Consider the following 17,367-nt stretch of genomic DNA (forward strand, 5'->3'; position numbering starts at 1 on the left):
GCGCGCGCGATTCTAACCTCATCGTCGAGATCGGCTCGAAATTCAGATCGATTCGTTTTGTCGTTGACAATCGTTATTGTTCCCCAGTGTTTGCGTTTAAATTGTGCAATCTGTGACAGCCCACTTAGCGTGGCGACTGTAACCGATGTGATATTCTGTGCTTTCCACTAACGTGCCCTTGGATATTGTTACGTCGCCGATTCCGTGGCTGCGTCTCTGCAGAGTCTCAAGCAAGATGGAAGTCGTTTACATAGGTACTCCGCAATTATGACTTTACTACTCACCGAACCTTTTTATTTTTGTTACTTTTACTTTGTAATCGTCTCACAAATGGGTGGAGCTAACGTCCCTATATACATCTACCTTACAATCACATCTCATGCCTTGACATCTTGATGTTAGCTAAGAATTGCCTGCCTTCAGGATTTTATCTGAAAGCCGGCATTCGGTTTTCTTCGTTTTCATTTAAATTTAGCCGATGCTAGATTACTTTTAATATTATACATTAAAAACAATCGACTATTTAATGATTAACTCTTATCTGTCTGTATTGCGATTTAAACGATATTCTTTTTACGTTTACTGTGTTACATTCAAAAATGGATGCAATCTGCAACAAAGCATCGTATAGGGCTCGGTATTACAATATGTTCTTTGCATAGAGCTGAAATAGTGCATTTTATATATTATTTTAGTATTCTACGCCAGTAGACAATGAGGTTATCTATGTTCTAAGGTATGCTTTATCTAATCTTCGAAATATTTATTCGCCATATACGCGAAACGCTTGTATACGTCAAGAAAGAGGTACGGTACACGTGCACGTCAAGAATGATAACTAGGCTGCGTAAGTGGCGTCATTTAGATTAGAATGCGTGCTTCGTGTACTAGGTTCAGTGAACATACTATTAGCGAAACGATTCAAGGAAATCGTTACACGCAAATTTAACGCAATCTCGTTTCAATTAAACAATTTCATGCTGAAATTTTCAATTTCAGCGACTTTAGCAGTTTAGTTTTGTTCAGATGTTTGTTTTAATCAGCCATAGTAAAAGAATTAATCTTTCTATCGTGAAATTTGTTACGGTAATTATAGTTTACTACCTGTTCATCGACAGCATTTCTAATTACTGGTACGAGAACAATGGGACATTCTCGTGGAAGAAACTGAAATCTCGTTTATTAAATAATTCGTGTAAAACATTGATGCATTAATAGGCTCGTTAATACGTAAACAGCCAGTTAATTGTCATGGTAATCGAAAGGCGTAGTTTCAATCTTTTTTTCTCCTACGATTTTATCATATTGCGTTAGTATGAATTATTTTTAATTTTGTATACTGTCTTCTGAAAAATTTATCCATTTTTATAGCGAACAAAGTTAAAACGCGAACATTTCTTCGTGGTACCTAGTCCAAGAATTATTTGTCCTTTATTAAGGCACGAATTGCTCATTGTACGCTTGTTAAAATAATGGATCGCTTTGTTTTCCTCACTTCAATGCATTTATTTCAACTGTAGACAATAACTGCTTGTATATCTCCGGTAGAAGAAACGCATTCCGTTCGTGGAAGCTTAAATTGTAAAACTACGTAATGCTAGTGTGACGAATCAAGAGTTGAATCGTTGAATACAAAAACTGACCATGTATGGACCACACGGACTATTCTTTGGCGTTCTGTGGATCTTTAAAACCTGTGATTGTCATACAAATGTCCGTATTCAATTCAAGAGATTTATCAAAGGTAACGATTTCGTGGTTCAAGCATTTCCAATGCTTTCCATTATAAATTTTTGCGTTGAACTCGATCCAGTTAGTTAGAAACCAACTCAATCCAAAGCAATCTATTTTGAGCTAGCTAGCTCGATGCTTTCCAATCTTCTTTTTTTTTTTAATCGATTCGATTTAACGTATTCTTTTCGTTCGAGCTAGATTTTATTCGATTCGAATCGATACGGTTCGATTTAGAATTCTGGATTACGTGAATACGCTTAGTTTTAGAGAACATACTCGGGAGTATGTTCTTAAGCCTATAATTTAGTACGAAGGATATATTGTGGTCTATAGAAAGCTATGAATAGACGGATACAATTAACTAAACGTTGCCTTTCACGATAATACACCACGAATTCATAATACTAAATACATATTTTATTACATTGTACGTGTAAACAGATCGGTAATTTCAGAACGGATTAACTTGGCATAATCCACGTAACTGATCCGATACAGGTCGCGATTAATGTCTTCCGTGTTCATACATTATAACATTTTTATCAGGCTCTCTATTAACTAGCGTTTGATGCACGCTATTCGAGTTTGTTAACACAGCTGACTTTCATTGAAACGTTATAAACGTTAATCGCTATTAAGTTTACGCGATATGTTCCAGATATCAGGCATTTAAATGTTCATTAAATGTGTTATAGCGAATCTATTAAAAGATTCAGTTATATTTCTCTTTTAGTTACTCCCCTCGTTTAAACGATTACGATTAATTTGCAACTATTGCCGATAAGAATGAAAATAACGAGATACCGTTTATTTCTTCGCATTGAAAAATATCTCATCCATAAAAACGCATATGATATAAGCTCAAACGTGTTAAATACTAGGACGCTGTACGAATATTACGTGGTTCCATCAGTTCGTTTGACCTGTGAACTTCTGATGATGGTGCGTTTAGGGCCAACGACACGCGTTCCACTGTACACGCCAGAAGAGATGTAGTCCTCGCGGTCGCTAGTACGCATTGTCATCTCGTTTAAACGATTGTTAGCCACGCAGACGGCCATCCTAGGCGGTTAGCTTGTTTGCAAAGTGCACGCGGTACTCTACTTGCATTCAGGCTGGTGCCAATGAATGAAAAGGCGACGCTCTGAATGGCTCATAGTCGAAAAGCATTTAAAAGCGTTGCGCCTTTTGTGCCAATCGTATAATCGCACAGACTGCAGAGTATAGGGACAGGCAAAGTGCGTTCGATCCGGCAAATGGACACGCTGGCTCGGATAGAAATTTACCGTGTTTTGTAAATCGTTCTAGGTCTTTTTCAGCAGCTAACTCTCATCTTCGTTTCTGGCCTATTTCTGACCTACTAAGCCAGTAAATGTATCAATCTAAACCGTAAAGTTTCCATACTCTCTGACTTTCGTCTATTTGTTAGATATGACACGTAAGAGAAGTAAGAAAGGAAGATTTTGGTTAAATTATTTTTACATCGAGGGAAATATTCTTCGAGGTATGGACCGTTTTTGTTGTCCGCGAGTTCTATAAAATTGCAAACATTAATCGTAGCTGCTGCGTTAAGTTAAGGATATTTATAGAGCAATTTTCCGGCTTGCGCAAGGGGTTAAAGGTTGCCCACCGTTATGTGATGTTTACGACGAAATTGAAATAATTTATCGTAAAACGACGCTGGTATTAGTAGGAACGACCAGTCTTCGTTGCTTCTTTCCGATCTTCCTCGCCTCATTTTCTCGATATTTGCATCTTTTTAATGAAGAGGCGATATCGAGTGGTTTCGAGCATCTCGTTCTCGCCGGCCCTTTTCGATGACGCTTAACGATTCTAGGGGGAAAAGAGGCAGGCAGAGGGACCGAGACACCAATGGGATAAAGAACGCTCGGTGAAAAGAAGGGAGAGAATCAGGTTCGAGATCGTTAATTCGACTTTGCCAAGCTGTTGGCGTTCACCAAGGAATGGCGACGCGTAAGAGCTTCGACTCGATGTGAAATCAGCACTCGATACGTATAATTCTTCCGGAGGTTCGAACCTCGGCGTAAAGATACCTTGGATGGAGAGCATTTCTCCCGCGAGTGGTAGTCGACTGGCGAAAAATTCTGCGTCCTTGAGGTAACCGATACCCGAGATCGCGCTGCGACAACGATACTGCAAACCTAGCGCACCGTCGATGGCGTAATGGTCACTGATGTAATCGAAAGATCGGTGTGACTGTAAACGTGAAAGATCTTTTACCTTTTTCCTAATAATATTAAATCGCGAATCAACTTTTCTTGAAGTAATATTTGTCTCGTGATATTTAGTACTTGTTTTAGTATTGTTTGAACCACGGAAAATACGTTATTGCCGTTTGATTCACGAGAAACGAGTCACGATCCCTATTCGTGAACGGTAGAACGTGAAAGACGAAGAATGCAAGGTTTCTTTTTAGAAAGCTCGCCACGATAGGTGTCAGTGCAACGGCGCTTCGCCGCGAAATATTTGTTTCGTTGATTTGCTCTAATGAATGCGCGTATAGCGGAGAGGAGAGCTGGTGTTAGCGCGCGTTTAGCTAAGTTTAGCTAAGTTTAGCGGTGGTTTCAGATGGCTGGCACTGTTTTCTCGGCGATGTAGCGTATTATCGAGACGTTAACAGCATTACGCGCGCCGAACTTTTGCGGTTCGTTCAACCCTCGCGATCGCGCAAAGGGTAGCTCGTGGCAATTGTTGCAGATTCGGAAATCACTCTCGGAGCCGAGACGCACGAAACTTGTATACGCTACAAGCTGCAGCGAATCTTATCTTTCGTTTCGTTCGCGTAAGCGAAAATCAATTTCAAAGTTCTCCGATAAGCGTGCACTGGAATTTCGTTCTATTTCGCGGAGTAAAGTTTTAACCTTATCAGAAGGTAATCAATTTTCTGTGTCACATCTCGGAGCGGTATAGTGTCGTGTACACAGAACTCTCTCGCGTACTTCATACTTGGCCACCGTTGTTTACGTTAGTTGCCACGAAAGTGAGCCAGCAGATGTGCATGTGCATATAAACACTCGAATCCATCTTTGGATTTTACCGAACGTTAAGGATAGACTTTCGTTACGAATAGTTTGCGCGACACGTGCACACAGCTGTTTCGTTTCCCTTTAAACTTTTAGTTTTTAATACGGTACCGACGATACGCACCTTTCCAAGATAGTAGAGAAACCGACAGACTCGGGAACAATTTGATTTAACGGTTTCACGGCTCGGATGCATAGCTTCCACCGATACTCTGCATTTTGCTGTTACCGGTGATATATGGGACTGTATTATGCGAAACGTCGAGTCATAAGTAGTTCTCTATTTGCTTAAGGTACATATCTTCGCGCCGGAGTAGTTTTCACTTGGACACCGGTCAAGGTAATTTCACTGTCTTCTTGAAGCGGCTTATCTCTTCGTTCGTAGAGCTTCGATTTATATTTATCGACGGTTCTGTACTGTACTCGATCTTGTAATTTAAAGGAGTCAGTATAAACTGCGTTTTACTCGTTTCTCCGATGCGACTTAATTCGACCCTATGTTACCAGTTAACGTGAAAAATCTGCTTACATTCCGTCGTTGGCATAGAAACAACCGGTAACGGTTAACAGAAAGACTGCGCGGTATTCGCGACAATGTTAAGGTCCACGTTTCCCGTTTGATAGCATGAAAGCTGGATGACCTCAGCTCTGAAATTCCGTTACATCCATCATGTACAACCGTCTCTAAGCTTGTCGTCGCTCTACCATCTTCTTTTCGTAAACAATGCCTCGAAACCCTATCCTTTTGAATTCTTTCCAGCGACACAGGAAGCATGTTTTTAAAATTCATAAGACCCAAGACGTTAGAATACTATGCAGCTAGGATGAATCCCAAATGTTGTACCAGACAGCAAACTATTTACTCGATCTTTACTCCAAACATCGAGTCGACGGATTATCTTCTTTGGAATTGCAATATCTTGTAAATAAAATTCCCGCAAATGATAGAAGTTCTTTCGTTTCCATTTCTATCGTGAATCATCGTTCCGATCGAAAGGCGAGTTTTCCATTAAGAAGATATTTTTAAACTAGTTAACTGATCTTCTCGACTTGACGAGTAAATACCACGTCCTATTAGTGTAGCGTGTCTAACGTGCATCACCATCGAACAATCGTTCCAGTGGTCGTTACTCTCGGCTGCGTAGGTTGGCCTGATCGAGAGCGCAGGAAGTGGCGCGATTTACGTGACACGATTGAATTTTCTGGCAGAAAACGGCGGGGAACCAGAGGGTGGAGACACGGTGATCGCGCAAAGAAAACTGGCGATCGAACGACGGTGCGAAAGAACTCGATGCACCATATTCGGAAGCGGCACGGTTTCGTAAGGAAAGGCTCCACGTTGGCCGATACCCGGCCAGGAAAGACGCACGCTCTCGTGCGCGTATCTTACGGCATACTTTGCTTCGGCTACGTGATCGCCATTCGCGATTTCTGTCCCCCTCGTTTCCCCTTTCGTTCACTCTGCTATCGTCTATCCTTGCGAACGTAAGATAAGCACGCTCGTTCCATTCATTCATCGTTGGTCAGTGACGTCCGCATGCTTGTCGCGTTTCTTTTCCATTTGCTTATTTGTAGAAATGTGGGCCGAAAAATGCATAGCTTTCTGGATCGCCTGGCGCCAACCACTCTGATACGGTTTCAATGACTAATAACGTTGCTGATATCCATGGACTTAATGTTGTCTAGATATTTCGTTTGCCAATAATTCCAAGCATTGGACGAAAAAAAAGTAAAAGAGGTAAACGATGACGAACGACGATAGTTCGGAGAGAGCGTAGGCGATTTAGAGGATGCGTGGACGATATTATTTGTTCGATTAAGAATTTGCAGCGTCGATCGGTATAAAGTAATATATGATCGGAATCTGAATATTCTGGTTTCTGGTAAAAATCGAGCTAATGTATGCGGTTGCGTCAGGTTTTAAAGGACTCTCGTAGATATAGGAAGAACGAGTAGACAACCGTGCTGATCAAAGTACACGGTGAATCATTCCAGTAGTTGGCGTACCAAAGATTTGTCGTTGGTCCTCGGATTTCGAGCGGATGGTTACTCATCCCAACTTGGTGATATCGTATGGCTCTAAAACGAAATTCTCCTGACTCGTAAAAAATCGCTAGCCTCACAGAACCCGGCCACAGGTACATATTTAAGCATCGTGCTTATGACTTTCTGTTGGTCGACCTAAATTTCAAGAGTTTACTGCTGCATTTACCGGGGTCAATGAGTGTCAACGCGATAGATGACGAGCCGTCGTTGCCACGTCGACAATAATTTCGCGGCGGTGTCCAAATGACAATGAAACTACTGCTGTTGTTGCAGAAACAAGATATTTAAATCAAAACTCGTCGTTTTTTTTCCTCCTTCTTTTGAATGATAACGCGAGATTAGACTTTCTTGCTTCTACGTAAATCGTCCAAAATAATATGTGTCGTACGATGTACATTGCCATCTCTGATAAATATATTACTAATATACATCGGATACGTAATGTTTTCTTCCATTTTCCTAATTCATTTCCTCGATTACTTGAAAATATGATTATCGTAATCGCTTTGAACGCTATTTGATTGTTAACAAACACGATATCATTATTAATGAACTCAACACGTTAAATTACAAATGTATGTTCAACGATACGAGTACAGTATATATTGACCTTTGTAAATTAAAAACGATTGTTCCGCAATTTTTATAACGATTATCGTATACGTGTATTGCAGATGAGCGGGAAGACGTACAAAAGAAAACGTTTGCGAAATGGATAAATTCACAGTTGCTTAAGGTATGTACTACGTTGTTTAAAATTACGAATAAGAGTAAGGATTATCCGAATAAGACTTCGCGATCCCATTAATATAAGAATTATTTATCAAACATGCATATTCATTGAAACTTTTTATACAGAATCACCACGAGCCGATTTCTGATTTATTCGTTGACTTAAGAGATGGCAATCGATTGCTATCGCTGTTGGAAGTCCTTACGTCGAAAGCCTACGTAAGTAAAGAATTCGCAGTAGAGGTAAAGGATTATATAATCGAAACGCATAGGCGCGACAGCCCATAACGAGACATAAGCGATATTTTTATTTCGCATATGATGTAATCTACTGAACATTCCGCTGACAGTTGTTCTTTTTTTAAAAGGACTAGTCCTCGCAATAGCGCGTCTCGTGTTTACATTACGAAGTGTACGAATAGAATTCCAAGCAGGTGCGCCTATCGAGTATTACGAATATTTGCATGAGAGTGCGGATTATCTACGCACAGTAGGCGTAAGAGTATTCCGAGGGAAAAATATGCGTCGTTACGCGGATTCACTTTACGTGTCATTTCACGGGCAACTTTAGTCACTCGGAACATTTCCTTTATATAATCTCACTTTAAATCGCGTTACTTATGATTTATTTTCTACTTTTTATCAATCTTTTTTACTACGGCTACATAGAGATAATTACAGCCGCTTAAATATTGGCTATTTACATTCCTGTATGCCTACGTTAATTATCTCTTTTTTCTTCATTGTCTTGATTTATCTATTACAGAAAAGAGAACGCGGTCGAATGAGAGTTCATCATCTGAATAACGTTAACAAAGCTTTGCAAATTCTCGAGCAGAATAACGTGAGTTGCTAACATTGCACCCAATTATGAGAGAAAGTACAAGAGATGCAAATTAATTGATATACTTTACACTTCTGCTAGGTGAAACTCGTAAATATTAGCAGCAACGATATAGTTGACGGGAATCCTAAGCTAACACTCGGATTAGTATGGAGTATTATTCTACACTGGCAGGTCAGTTTTATGGCTGGGTCAATTTACTGAGAATAAAGCTTATCAGCAAATATTGAACTCGATTTTATTACTTATCGTCTATGTAACTTTACGTTGTAACTAGACGTATAATACATCATTTATCCGATGTTAAATGAAAATGCTTATTTAGGTACATTACCATCTGAAGGATTTAATGACGGAATTGCAACAAACAAATCTGGAGAAAACTCTTTTGGCATGGTGTCGTCAAAATTCACAGGTGAAATCTTGTTCGAAGGATAAAATCAACTGTTTTTTGCTGTTTGTGTAACAAATTTTTGAGACGCATGTCGTTTTTAGAATTACCCTGGAGTTGACATTAAAAACTTCACGACATCTTGGTCGGATGGTCTGGCATTTAATGCGATTCTTCATAAATGGAAACCACATTTATTCGATTTCAATAACATAGCGCGTAAACATCCGAATGCCAGATTAGATCATGCATTTCGTATTGCCCAAGAACAATTAGATATCGAACGTTTATTGGATCCAGAAGGTAAATTAAATTAAAAATTATTAATATCTGTACTAATTACCAACATCTAGTTTATAAAGTTTAAGACTGACATATACGTTGTATGTTGTAACAGATGTGAATACATCGGTGCCGGATAAAAAATCAATAATGATGTACGTTATGTGTCTTTTCCAATCATTACCTCATTCTGGAGACGATATAGGCGAGTTGGATCTATCAGTAGCGAGTGATAGTAGTCCGGTTACGACGCCAGGAGCAGAGGTATTCGATCTGATTTCGCGTAGCTTAGTAATTATATGTATCTTTTTAAGAATGTTTCTTTGCAGAATACTCTATCTTTCACAAACTTTGGAACGCCAACGTCGCGGCCGATGAGTCTCGCAACGAACGTGTCTGTAGAACTTGGCGGTTATCAAGTTGCTCTAGAGGAAGTTTTGACCTGGCTCTTGGAGGCGGAAGATAAATTAAATCACGCTCCAGAACCTGGATCTAGTTTAGAAGTATTGAAGCAACAATTTCACGAACACGAGACATTTTTGGTGGAATTGTCCGGACATCAGGATGGAGTCGGTGCTGTATTGGAGGAAGGTGCGAGATTATTAGCAGAAGGTGGTTTACACAAGGACGAGGAGCACGAAGTTCGAGTTCAAATGTCGTTATTAAATTCTCGATGGGAAGGGCTCCGAATGCGAGCGATGGAAAGGCAAACTAAAATTCACGAGGTTCTTATGCAAATGCAACAAGGCCAGTTAGATGCATTGCGGCAGTGGTTAACGAGGACTGAAGATAGGATATCGCTAATGGCAACGATCGAACTAAATCAATCCGCTTTGGATGATCAACTAAAACTGTTAAACGAACTAGAACAAGATATTGCAGCGCAACAGGGAATCGTCGATGGTATGAGAAACATGGTAGTTGTCGTGGACGAAGAAAACTCTGAAGCAGTTTACGCGCAAATGGAAGATCAGTTATCTGCTCTCGGAGAGCGATGGACTCACATTTGTCAATGGAAAGAAGAAAGGAGGCAACGTTTGCAAGCTTTTTCTTCGCTTTGGCAAAATGTTAATGACGATTACAAAAGATTGGTATCATGGTTGAGCGAAACTGAGATCACGTTAAAACAAATGGAAGCAAATCCAGCGTCCGAGATTGGTGAAGTGTTGGAAAGAATTAAAAAATTACAAATTTTGAAAATGGATATGGATGCAAATCAAAGGAAGTTAACGTCTTTGCAAGAATCCGTTCAAGAACTGGAGGGACAAAGTACTTCGCCAGAGTGTATTAACATATTAGAAAAGATCGAAAATTTGCAAGATCGCTGGGAAGCGGTGGGGCAGATAATGGAAGTACAGACGCAGAGGATAACAAATTCCGGATTTGAGTTTGATCTAAAGACTGAGAGGGAAACATCGATGATTACAGGTAACGAATGGATGTCTGAAACAGTAACAAGTATCGCTTATAAGGAAGAAATTACTGCAGCTTCCACACCTCACAGTGATTCGAAGAAACGTCGTATAGATAGTACAACTAAGCACGAATTTGAATCTGCGTTACATAATCTGTATAAATGGCTCGATTATGTTGATTTAGAAATTGGACGATCGGAGGGAGTATTTGACGAATTGAGCATCGAAGAGAAAAAAGTCGTTTACAATGATACAATAGCTGATATAGAGGCACATAAAGATGACTATAACAGAGTTTTAGACTTAGGGAAACAGCTTCTCGAGGAACTAAGAGATGCAAATGAATCGGTCGAGGCAGAGGAAACAAAAATCAAAGACATACAGAATTGTTGGATGGCAACTAACAATCGGCTTGAAGAAATAAAAACTCGTATAGAATATTTAGAAGAAGTGAAAAAATTCCGAACGGAATTGGCTAGTTTAAATTTAATGTTAGATAGCTATACTAAATGGTTTGATTCGAATAAAGGAAACAATCAAGTAGAACCGTTCAGGGTAAAATTGAAGTCAATGAAATCTCACGAGGAACGCATTAAAAAATTGTTAGAAAAAATCAAAGAATTGTCGGAAAATCAAATTGGTAGTAATGAAACTGTTAATTTAAATGCTGATATACAAACTTTTGTTCGTAATTGGGACAAATTGTACAAAATATTGTCCGAAAGGTTAACCGAATTAAATGATGCTGTTGATAAAACACCACCAAAGAAATATACGGATGCAGTTGCTAATCTTACTTCTTTTATTAATAATGTGGAGAGTACATTATTGTCAGAGCATATAGTGATGTCAGATGATAAGACAATGGCAGAACAATTACAAAAATTCAATAATTTACAAAATTCTCTGAATGAGCATCAAGAAAATTTTAATTATGTAAATAGTGTTGGACACGAGCTAATAATGAAAACCAGTGGAGATTCTCAGGGACAAAGGCTTAAAGATGCATTACAAGATCTTATCACCAAATGGAGTGATATACCCATAATATTAGAAGAACGGCAACAAAACTTATTGAGAGATATAGAGACTTTAAAGGTATTTAATAACGAGCTCTTGGATCTTCAAAGTTGGCTTGAAAAATCAAATCAGTATCTAGAAGAATTATCGAAAGATAATGTGTCAAATAATATCGAATGTATGGAATTTAAATTAAAGCAAATTCAATCTTTTTGTGAGGATATAAATCAAACAAAACCTCGAATAGAAAAACTTCAAATCTCTACAAACAGATTACTTGAAAATTCTGAACCAAAATTTGCGAATGTGTTAAACAATAAGCTGGAAGTTGTATCACATAAGTGGAATGCTATTGTTGACGGTGCTAAAAGTTTAAATGATAAATATGAGGATACATTGAAAAAGAATGATGAAATAATAAATGGGATAGAAGATTTTACAAAGTGGTTGTCGACCTTAGAAAAGGAAATACCAGTTGAAACTAAAATAACATCTTCGGTTGAACTGTTTCAAGTTCGTGGCCGATATCAGTCATTAAAAGAAAAAATAGATAAACGAGTAGAAGAATTTCGAAATCTTAACGAGATGGGTAATGATAAATTGTTAAGTTCCGAAGGATCTTCGGTACAAGAACTTGGTAGACGATTTACGTTTTTAAATGCTCGCTGGACAGATGTTACAGATCGTATTTATGAACGATACAGACATTTACAAAATGCCAGCCACGAATATGGTGAATTCCGTGCTTTAGTTGCGCAAGAAAGTGATTGGTTGGATAAATTAGATAAACGATTGAAGAGATCGACAGAAAGTGCTGCAGATGCTGAAGAAATATCAGAGGAACTTGATGTAAGTTTACACGTTATAGTACCATGCAAATTTTTATTGTTTGTATGAAAAGTAATGAATTCTTGTTTTAAAAAGGATTTAGAGAATTACATACGAAATCATCCAGAAATAAGGCTTGAAAAGATACAAGAAATTGGTAAACAGTTGATTGAAAGTAATATCATGACGCAGTCCATTCAAGCAGATGTAGAAAGCTTAACGAGTCGTTGGGAGAGCCTAAATAATCAGGTATGTCACTGTTATATGTAATGTCATAATGCTTGAATTATTGATTCTGTTCATAACAAAAAGTTGTATTTATTTTTAACTGCATGCATCATTGCCAAGGAAAACTTAAGTACTTATCTTAGACATATCTATTTAAAGATGTTAGTTTTTTATTCTGCTTTGAAAGATTACTCTTGCTTGTATGAATTATGAAGCTTTTTACTTATATGTTTGAAATCATAATGCTGTACAAAGAAAATATGTTATTCAGGTGAATTTTTAAAAATTTCCCCATATTTTTAAGTCGATAAATTTTTATATATTTATAATTGTTTAAGTTTGGTAAATACATTTAAACAATAGTTTATTCAACAAAGTTGTTTAATTAAGTTATACAGAAAATTAGAATTATATTTTGAGTAGGCAGGGCAGCGAGCAAAGCTGCTGGAAGGATCAGTGAAGCAAGCGCAACAATCAGAAGGACGTATTCTTGCCCTTCAGCACTCCCTAACGCAAATAGATTCTGTACTAACTGCACGTCTTGACTGCGACCTTACTGCTGATGATTTGCCTCATGATTATCAGGTCTGTTAGTGAAACTTTTTCTTACCATTTACTAAGCGTATGTTTGAAAGTTCCTGCAAATGTATAAAAAATGTGTAAACATAATATGTGTACTAAATTCATCTTTTTTCTTATATTAATAAACATTGTACATAAAGCATTGCTTCAAGGAAGCATGATAAAAATGTTATCTATGTATTTTGTAAAAATATATATTAATTAGATTTGTAATGTATAAACAAAGAACTAGACTTAGAGTAAGATCTAAATTTTGTGATGATAGTTATACGAGTCAGGTATATATATTTTAGAAATTAATGGAAGAAATGGAGCATCAGCGTTCGACGCTTCAAGAAATGGCATTACAAATCGAATCATACAAAGCTTCTGGAAAGCAAGAAGCTGCATTTAGACTGCAAGAACAACTGACTCTTATTGAACAAAAATTCTCAGAAGTTCAAAAGAAGTTCCAACGTTTCCGATGTCCAACGAATTTAGAACCGAGATTATCCAGAGCTCTGCGAGAACTCAGAGGAATAGAAGAAGCAACTTGTTTATTAGAATTATCATCAGAAGATCCAGAAGCTATTGAAGGTCAACTTAAACATTGTCTGGTAATTAATTATATACTTCGCAAATTTTATTTTTCATAGATGTTCCAGTTGTGAAAAATCTGATTTTTCATTTATAGCGCTTTTATCAAACATTAAGTGAAATTAAAAGTGAGATAGAAAATATTATTCTAACTGGTAGAAAATTAGTTGAAGAAAAAAGTGTCACTGAACCAGAAAAATTTTCTCGGCGTATTGATATGTTAAAAGAATTGTACAACAAGGTAATACATATTTAATATCAATGTATATTTTTGGTAATACTGCTTTCTGTGTACAATCGTCCCGTTTATACATTATATTTGTTATTATATTTATATTTCATTATTACAGTTGGGTTTGCATATAACTGAATCGAAAGCATGTTTAGAAACTGCTTTGGATTTATCACGTGATATGTATAAAAATATGTCTTATATTAATATGTCCATAGATAGTATTAACAAAGAATTAGATACACAAAAAAATATGCCCGATCTTCCAGTTAATGCAATATATGTACGAGTAAGTGCATAAATACATAAGTAAATTTAGATTCCATGATTTTTAATAATCTTTATATGAAAACAAATGATTATGAAATTGTTTAAATAGGAAACTCTGACAGAAGTAATACCACGATTAAATGTTGTGAAAGACAAGTTGCTAAATTCCCAGGAAGAATTTTCGAAACTTTGTGACCCAATGTATTTAGAGCAATTTAAAGAAAAGTTATCAGACGTTGTTACAAGATTAGCATATACAGAAAAAAGATTAAGACTATGTAATGCTTCAGAGGTAAATCCATCATATATAAAGAAATTGGTGTAATAAATGAGGTGAACAAATTTTTGTATTTTTAGGAAGAGCCTAATGTTGATGAAATAACGGCTTGGCTGTTGCAAGTAGAGGAAAAGCTAAATAAATTGGATGGTGTTCCAGTTGATCAGTTAACGGAAAATCATTTTGAACAATGCAAAGTAATCAATATTTTAAGATTGCGCTACATGAAATGGGATTTTACTTTATGTATTTATTCAATGATTAATTTTTAGGCTGTACAAAGTGAAATGATCGAGGCAAAACCAAAAATCAATCAACTTCAACGTTATACCTATTATCCGAAAGTTTCAGATGTCTGCAAGAAGTGGGAGGATATATCTAATAGAATACAGGTATGTGTATTTATATATGTACATATTTTCGTAAAATAAATTTATTCATATCATTCATTGCTTGTTTCCTCATGGCTTGTATTGCTTCTTCTTTATCTTAACATCTGGTATATGTAATGCTTGTGCTTTATAGTACCATTACGTATATCTCATTAAGACAAATTTTCAATATATATATATATTTTTTTATATATATATATATATATGTATTAAGAGTATGATTATATCATTTCTATAAACTAATGTTTCAATTCCACTAAAAATGATAATTGATATGATACGTCAATCTTTCACATTTGAGGTTTTAAAGTTTTATTAATAAAGCTTTCTTTTTCTGACTATTTTTTCGTGAATTCTTTTGCTTCGCATTTATTTTTTAGTTCACTAAAGCATATAATGAGTCTTTTAAAGATTTATGTGTAAATCAATTATATGTATTTCTACCTCTTAAGTTTGATTGTTAATACTATGTACATGTTTAACACATTATTGTACAAATATTATATATAAGTTATATTGGTACATATTCGTGAATGTTATGGAGCTGTCCAAGAGGTGTCTCTATCTATGTAAATAATACTGCCATTAATAATAAAAAGCAGACATAGACTTTGGTGGATGGAAAATACTTGTCATTGATCAGTTATTTATGATATTGTCTCTCCCCTTGTATAGAATTTTATATGGAAGTCTGAATATGATTTGTAAAAGCAACGAATAAGGAATGAACAGAAATGTGTTCCATATTTTTATACTGGTGATGGATACACGCAAAGAAAAAGCTTTGTTTGCACAATGAAATGCATTGTCACTTTCATTTTGGCCATGCTTGATATTGTCACACTATTAACAATGCTCTTTCAATTAACGCCTGTCCATGAATTTTCTGTTACCTATCATATTTTCACAGGAATGGATCCACAAAATCACAGACAATTTATTAATAAAAAGTAAGGTGGGAGAAACTAAGGGGAGAGACAATTATGGACGCACTAAATTGTCTAAACAGCCGGATCAAACTTCGGTGCAACTAACTAAAAAAGAAAATAAATTGATAGATGAAAATGAGGAGGTATATGGTATAGGATATCTTAATCCTGCATTTGATGAAAGTCAATGTAATGTTATACATACACCTGAAAGTTCACCAGTTGATATCGTTCATCGAAGTCGGAAATCTTCCGTCAAATCTGAGAAAGTAAAAGCTAAAGTCGTAGATGTTAGTAGGACTGTTAGACGAAAATTAGATATGAGTTCTGTACCCGATGTTGTTCAAACTTCTCAGCCACAAGTCGTTCATATAGATGACGATCCACCTTCTTCATCCCCTGATACAGATGTGTATATGACCGATGAAGAATTCTTTTTGTCTAAAAATAGCACATTGTTTTCCCAAGTTTCTTCTAATACACTGATTACAACAGATTCAAAACCGTTCGACTATAACACACAGATGAATCCCTTCCGTATCGTTGAAGTGAGAGAAATGGAAATAATAAAATCAGTTGCATCTCCCGAAGATCACGTAATATTACCAAGTGCGAATGTCAGTGTAGGATTAATGCCACAAGTTGTTGAAAGAGTAGAGATTATTGAAGACACAGAAACAGAACCAGAGTCAGTAGATACTGATACAGAAGATAAAGAATCTAGGGTAAAAATATGTAGTGCAGTTAGTAGTGGAAATCAAACTGTTAATAAGAAAAGAGAACTTATTCCTATTTTAAAAAAGAAAAGAACAGTAGACCCATATTCGGCAAAAAGCATTAAAAAATTAACTCTTAAATTAGATGTTGAGGATGACGCATCGGATAATCAAATTTCGAATCGCAAGTTAATAAGAAGTCCGCAATTTTCGTGTAAAGTAAATAGATTTGAAAAAAATTCCATGTGGAAAGATACGGATAGCATAGCTGAATACCTTATACTTGAAGATAATGAAATGAACGCAAAGTTAAACTCAAAATGTACCGCTGATCTTTCTGTCACGTCAGAGATCAGTCCTAGAAAAGGCAGGGAAGAGCACAGTAATGGCAAAGAATTGACATTGAAAAAAGATACAGATTTTTCAAAATCACGTAATACTACCAATCATAATGTTGATGAAAAAAACACGAAATTATCGTTATTCAGACGTACTAGAAGTATTTCAAAAGACGATACGTTAGAAGATTGTGAAAGCTTCTATGGAAGCGATAAAGAAACAGATGATGTTTTAATTTTTTCCGATGACACGGAAATTGATGTTGGAAGTTCCAGCTCAGATGAAGAAGATCTAAATTTAGGAGAGCATGTTGAGCACCTCTTGGGCAAGGTAATTCTAATAACACATATCTTGCCATTGTAAGATCTACCTTGTATATGTTATGTATTATTAATAATATAATTCGTGCATAATAATTGCAATTATAATTTTAATATTTGGTAGATACATAATAATAGGTGAAGGCTAACATAATATGAAGGAGTTTAAT

At 36.4% G+C, this 17,367-nt stretch overlaps 1 protein-coding gene across 9 annotated transcripts in view; it reads left to right on the forward strand.

Annotated features, from left to right (window-relative positions):
• The window catches only part of LOC100747894 (dystrophin, isoforms A/C/F/G/H), a 445,522-nt gene that overhangs the window by 4,626 nt on the left and 423,529 nt on the right, over positions 1-17,367 (forward strand). For 5 of the 9 annotated variants that reach the window (XM_033320912.1, XM_033320911.1, XM_012386070.3 and 2 more), the window contains 17 exons: positions 7,499-7,560; positions 7,683-7,775; positions 8,323-8,400; positions 8,482-8,574; positions 8,726-8,815; positions 8,896-9,094; positions 9,189-9,337; positions 9,388-12,357; positions 12,433-12,585; positions 12,988-13,149; positions 13,440-13,742; positions 13,820-13,963; positions 14,073-14,243; positions 14,334-14,516; positions 14,582-14,698; positions 14,774-14,893; positions 15,804-17,207. In XM_033320912.1, the coding sequence (XP_033176803.1) occupies positions 7,499-7,560; positions 7,683-7,775; positions 8,323-8,400; positions 8,482-8,574; positions 8,726-8,815; positions 8,896-9,094; positions 9,189-9,337; positions 9,388-12,357; positions 12,433-12,585; positions 12,988-13,149; positions 13,440-13,742; positions 13,820-13,963; positions 14,073-14,243; positions 14,334-14,516; positions 14,582-14,698; positions 14,774-14,893; positions 15,804-17,207 (6,491 nt within the window). Of the gene's footprint in view, positions 1-6; positions 255-7,498; positions 7,561-7,682; positions 7,776-8,322; positions 8,401-8,481; positions 8,575-8,725; positions 8,816-8,895; positions 9,095-9,188; positions 9,338-9,387; positions 12,358-12,432; positions 12,586-12,987; positions 13,150-13,439; positions 13,743-13,819; positions 13,964-14,072; positions 14,244-14,333; positions 14,517-14,581; positions 14,699-14,773; positions 14,894-15,803; positions 17,208-17,367 lie in introns of those variants that run through there. The other 4 variants (XM_033320908.1, XM_033320907.1, XM_033320913.1 and 1 more) reach the window with 4 other exon arrangements.

This window comes from Bombus impatiens, unplaced genomic scaffold, assembly GCF_000188095.3.
Source record: "Bombus impatiens unplaced genomic scaffold, BIMP_2.2 scf_0377, whole genome shotgun sequence".
Lineage (NCBI taxonomy): Eukaryota > Metazoa > Arthropoda > Insecta > Hymenoptera > Apidae > Bombus > Bombus impatiens.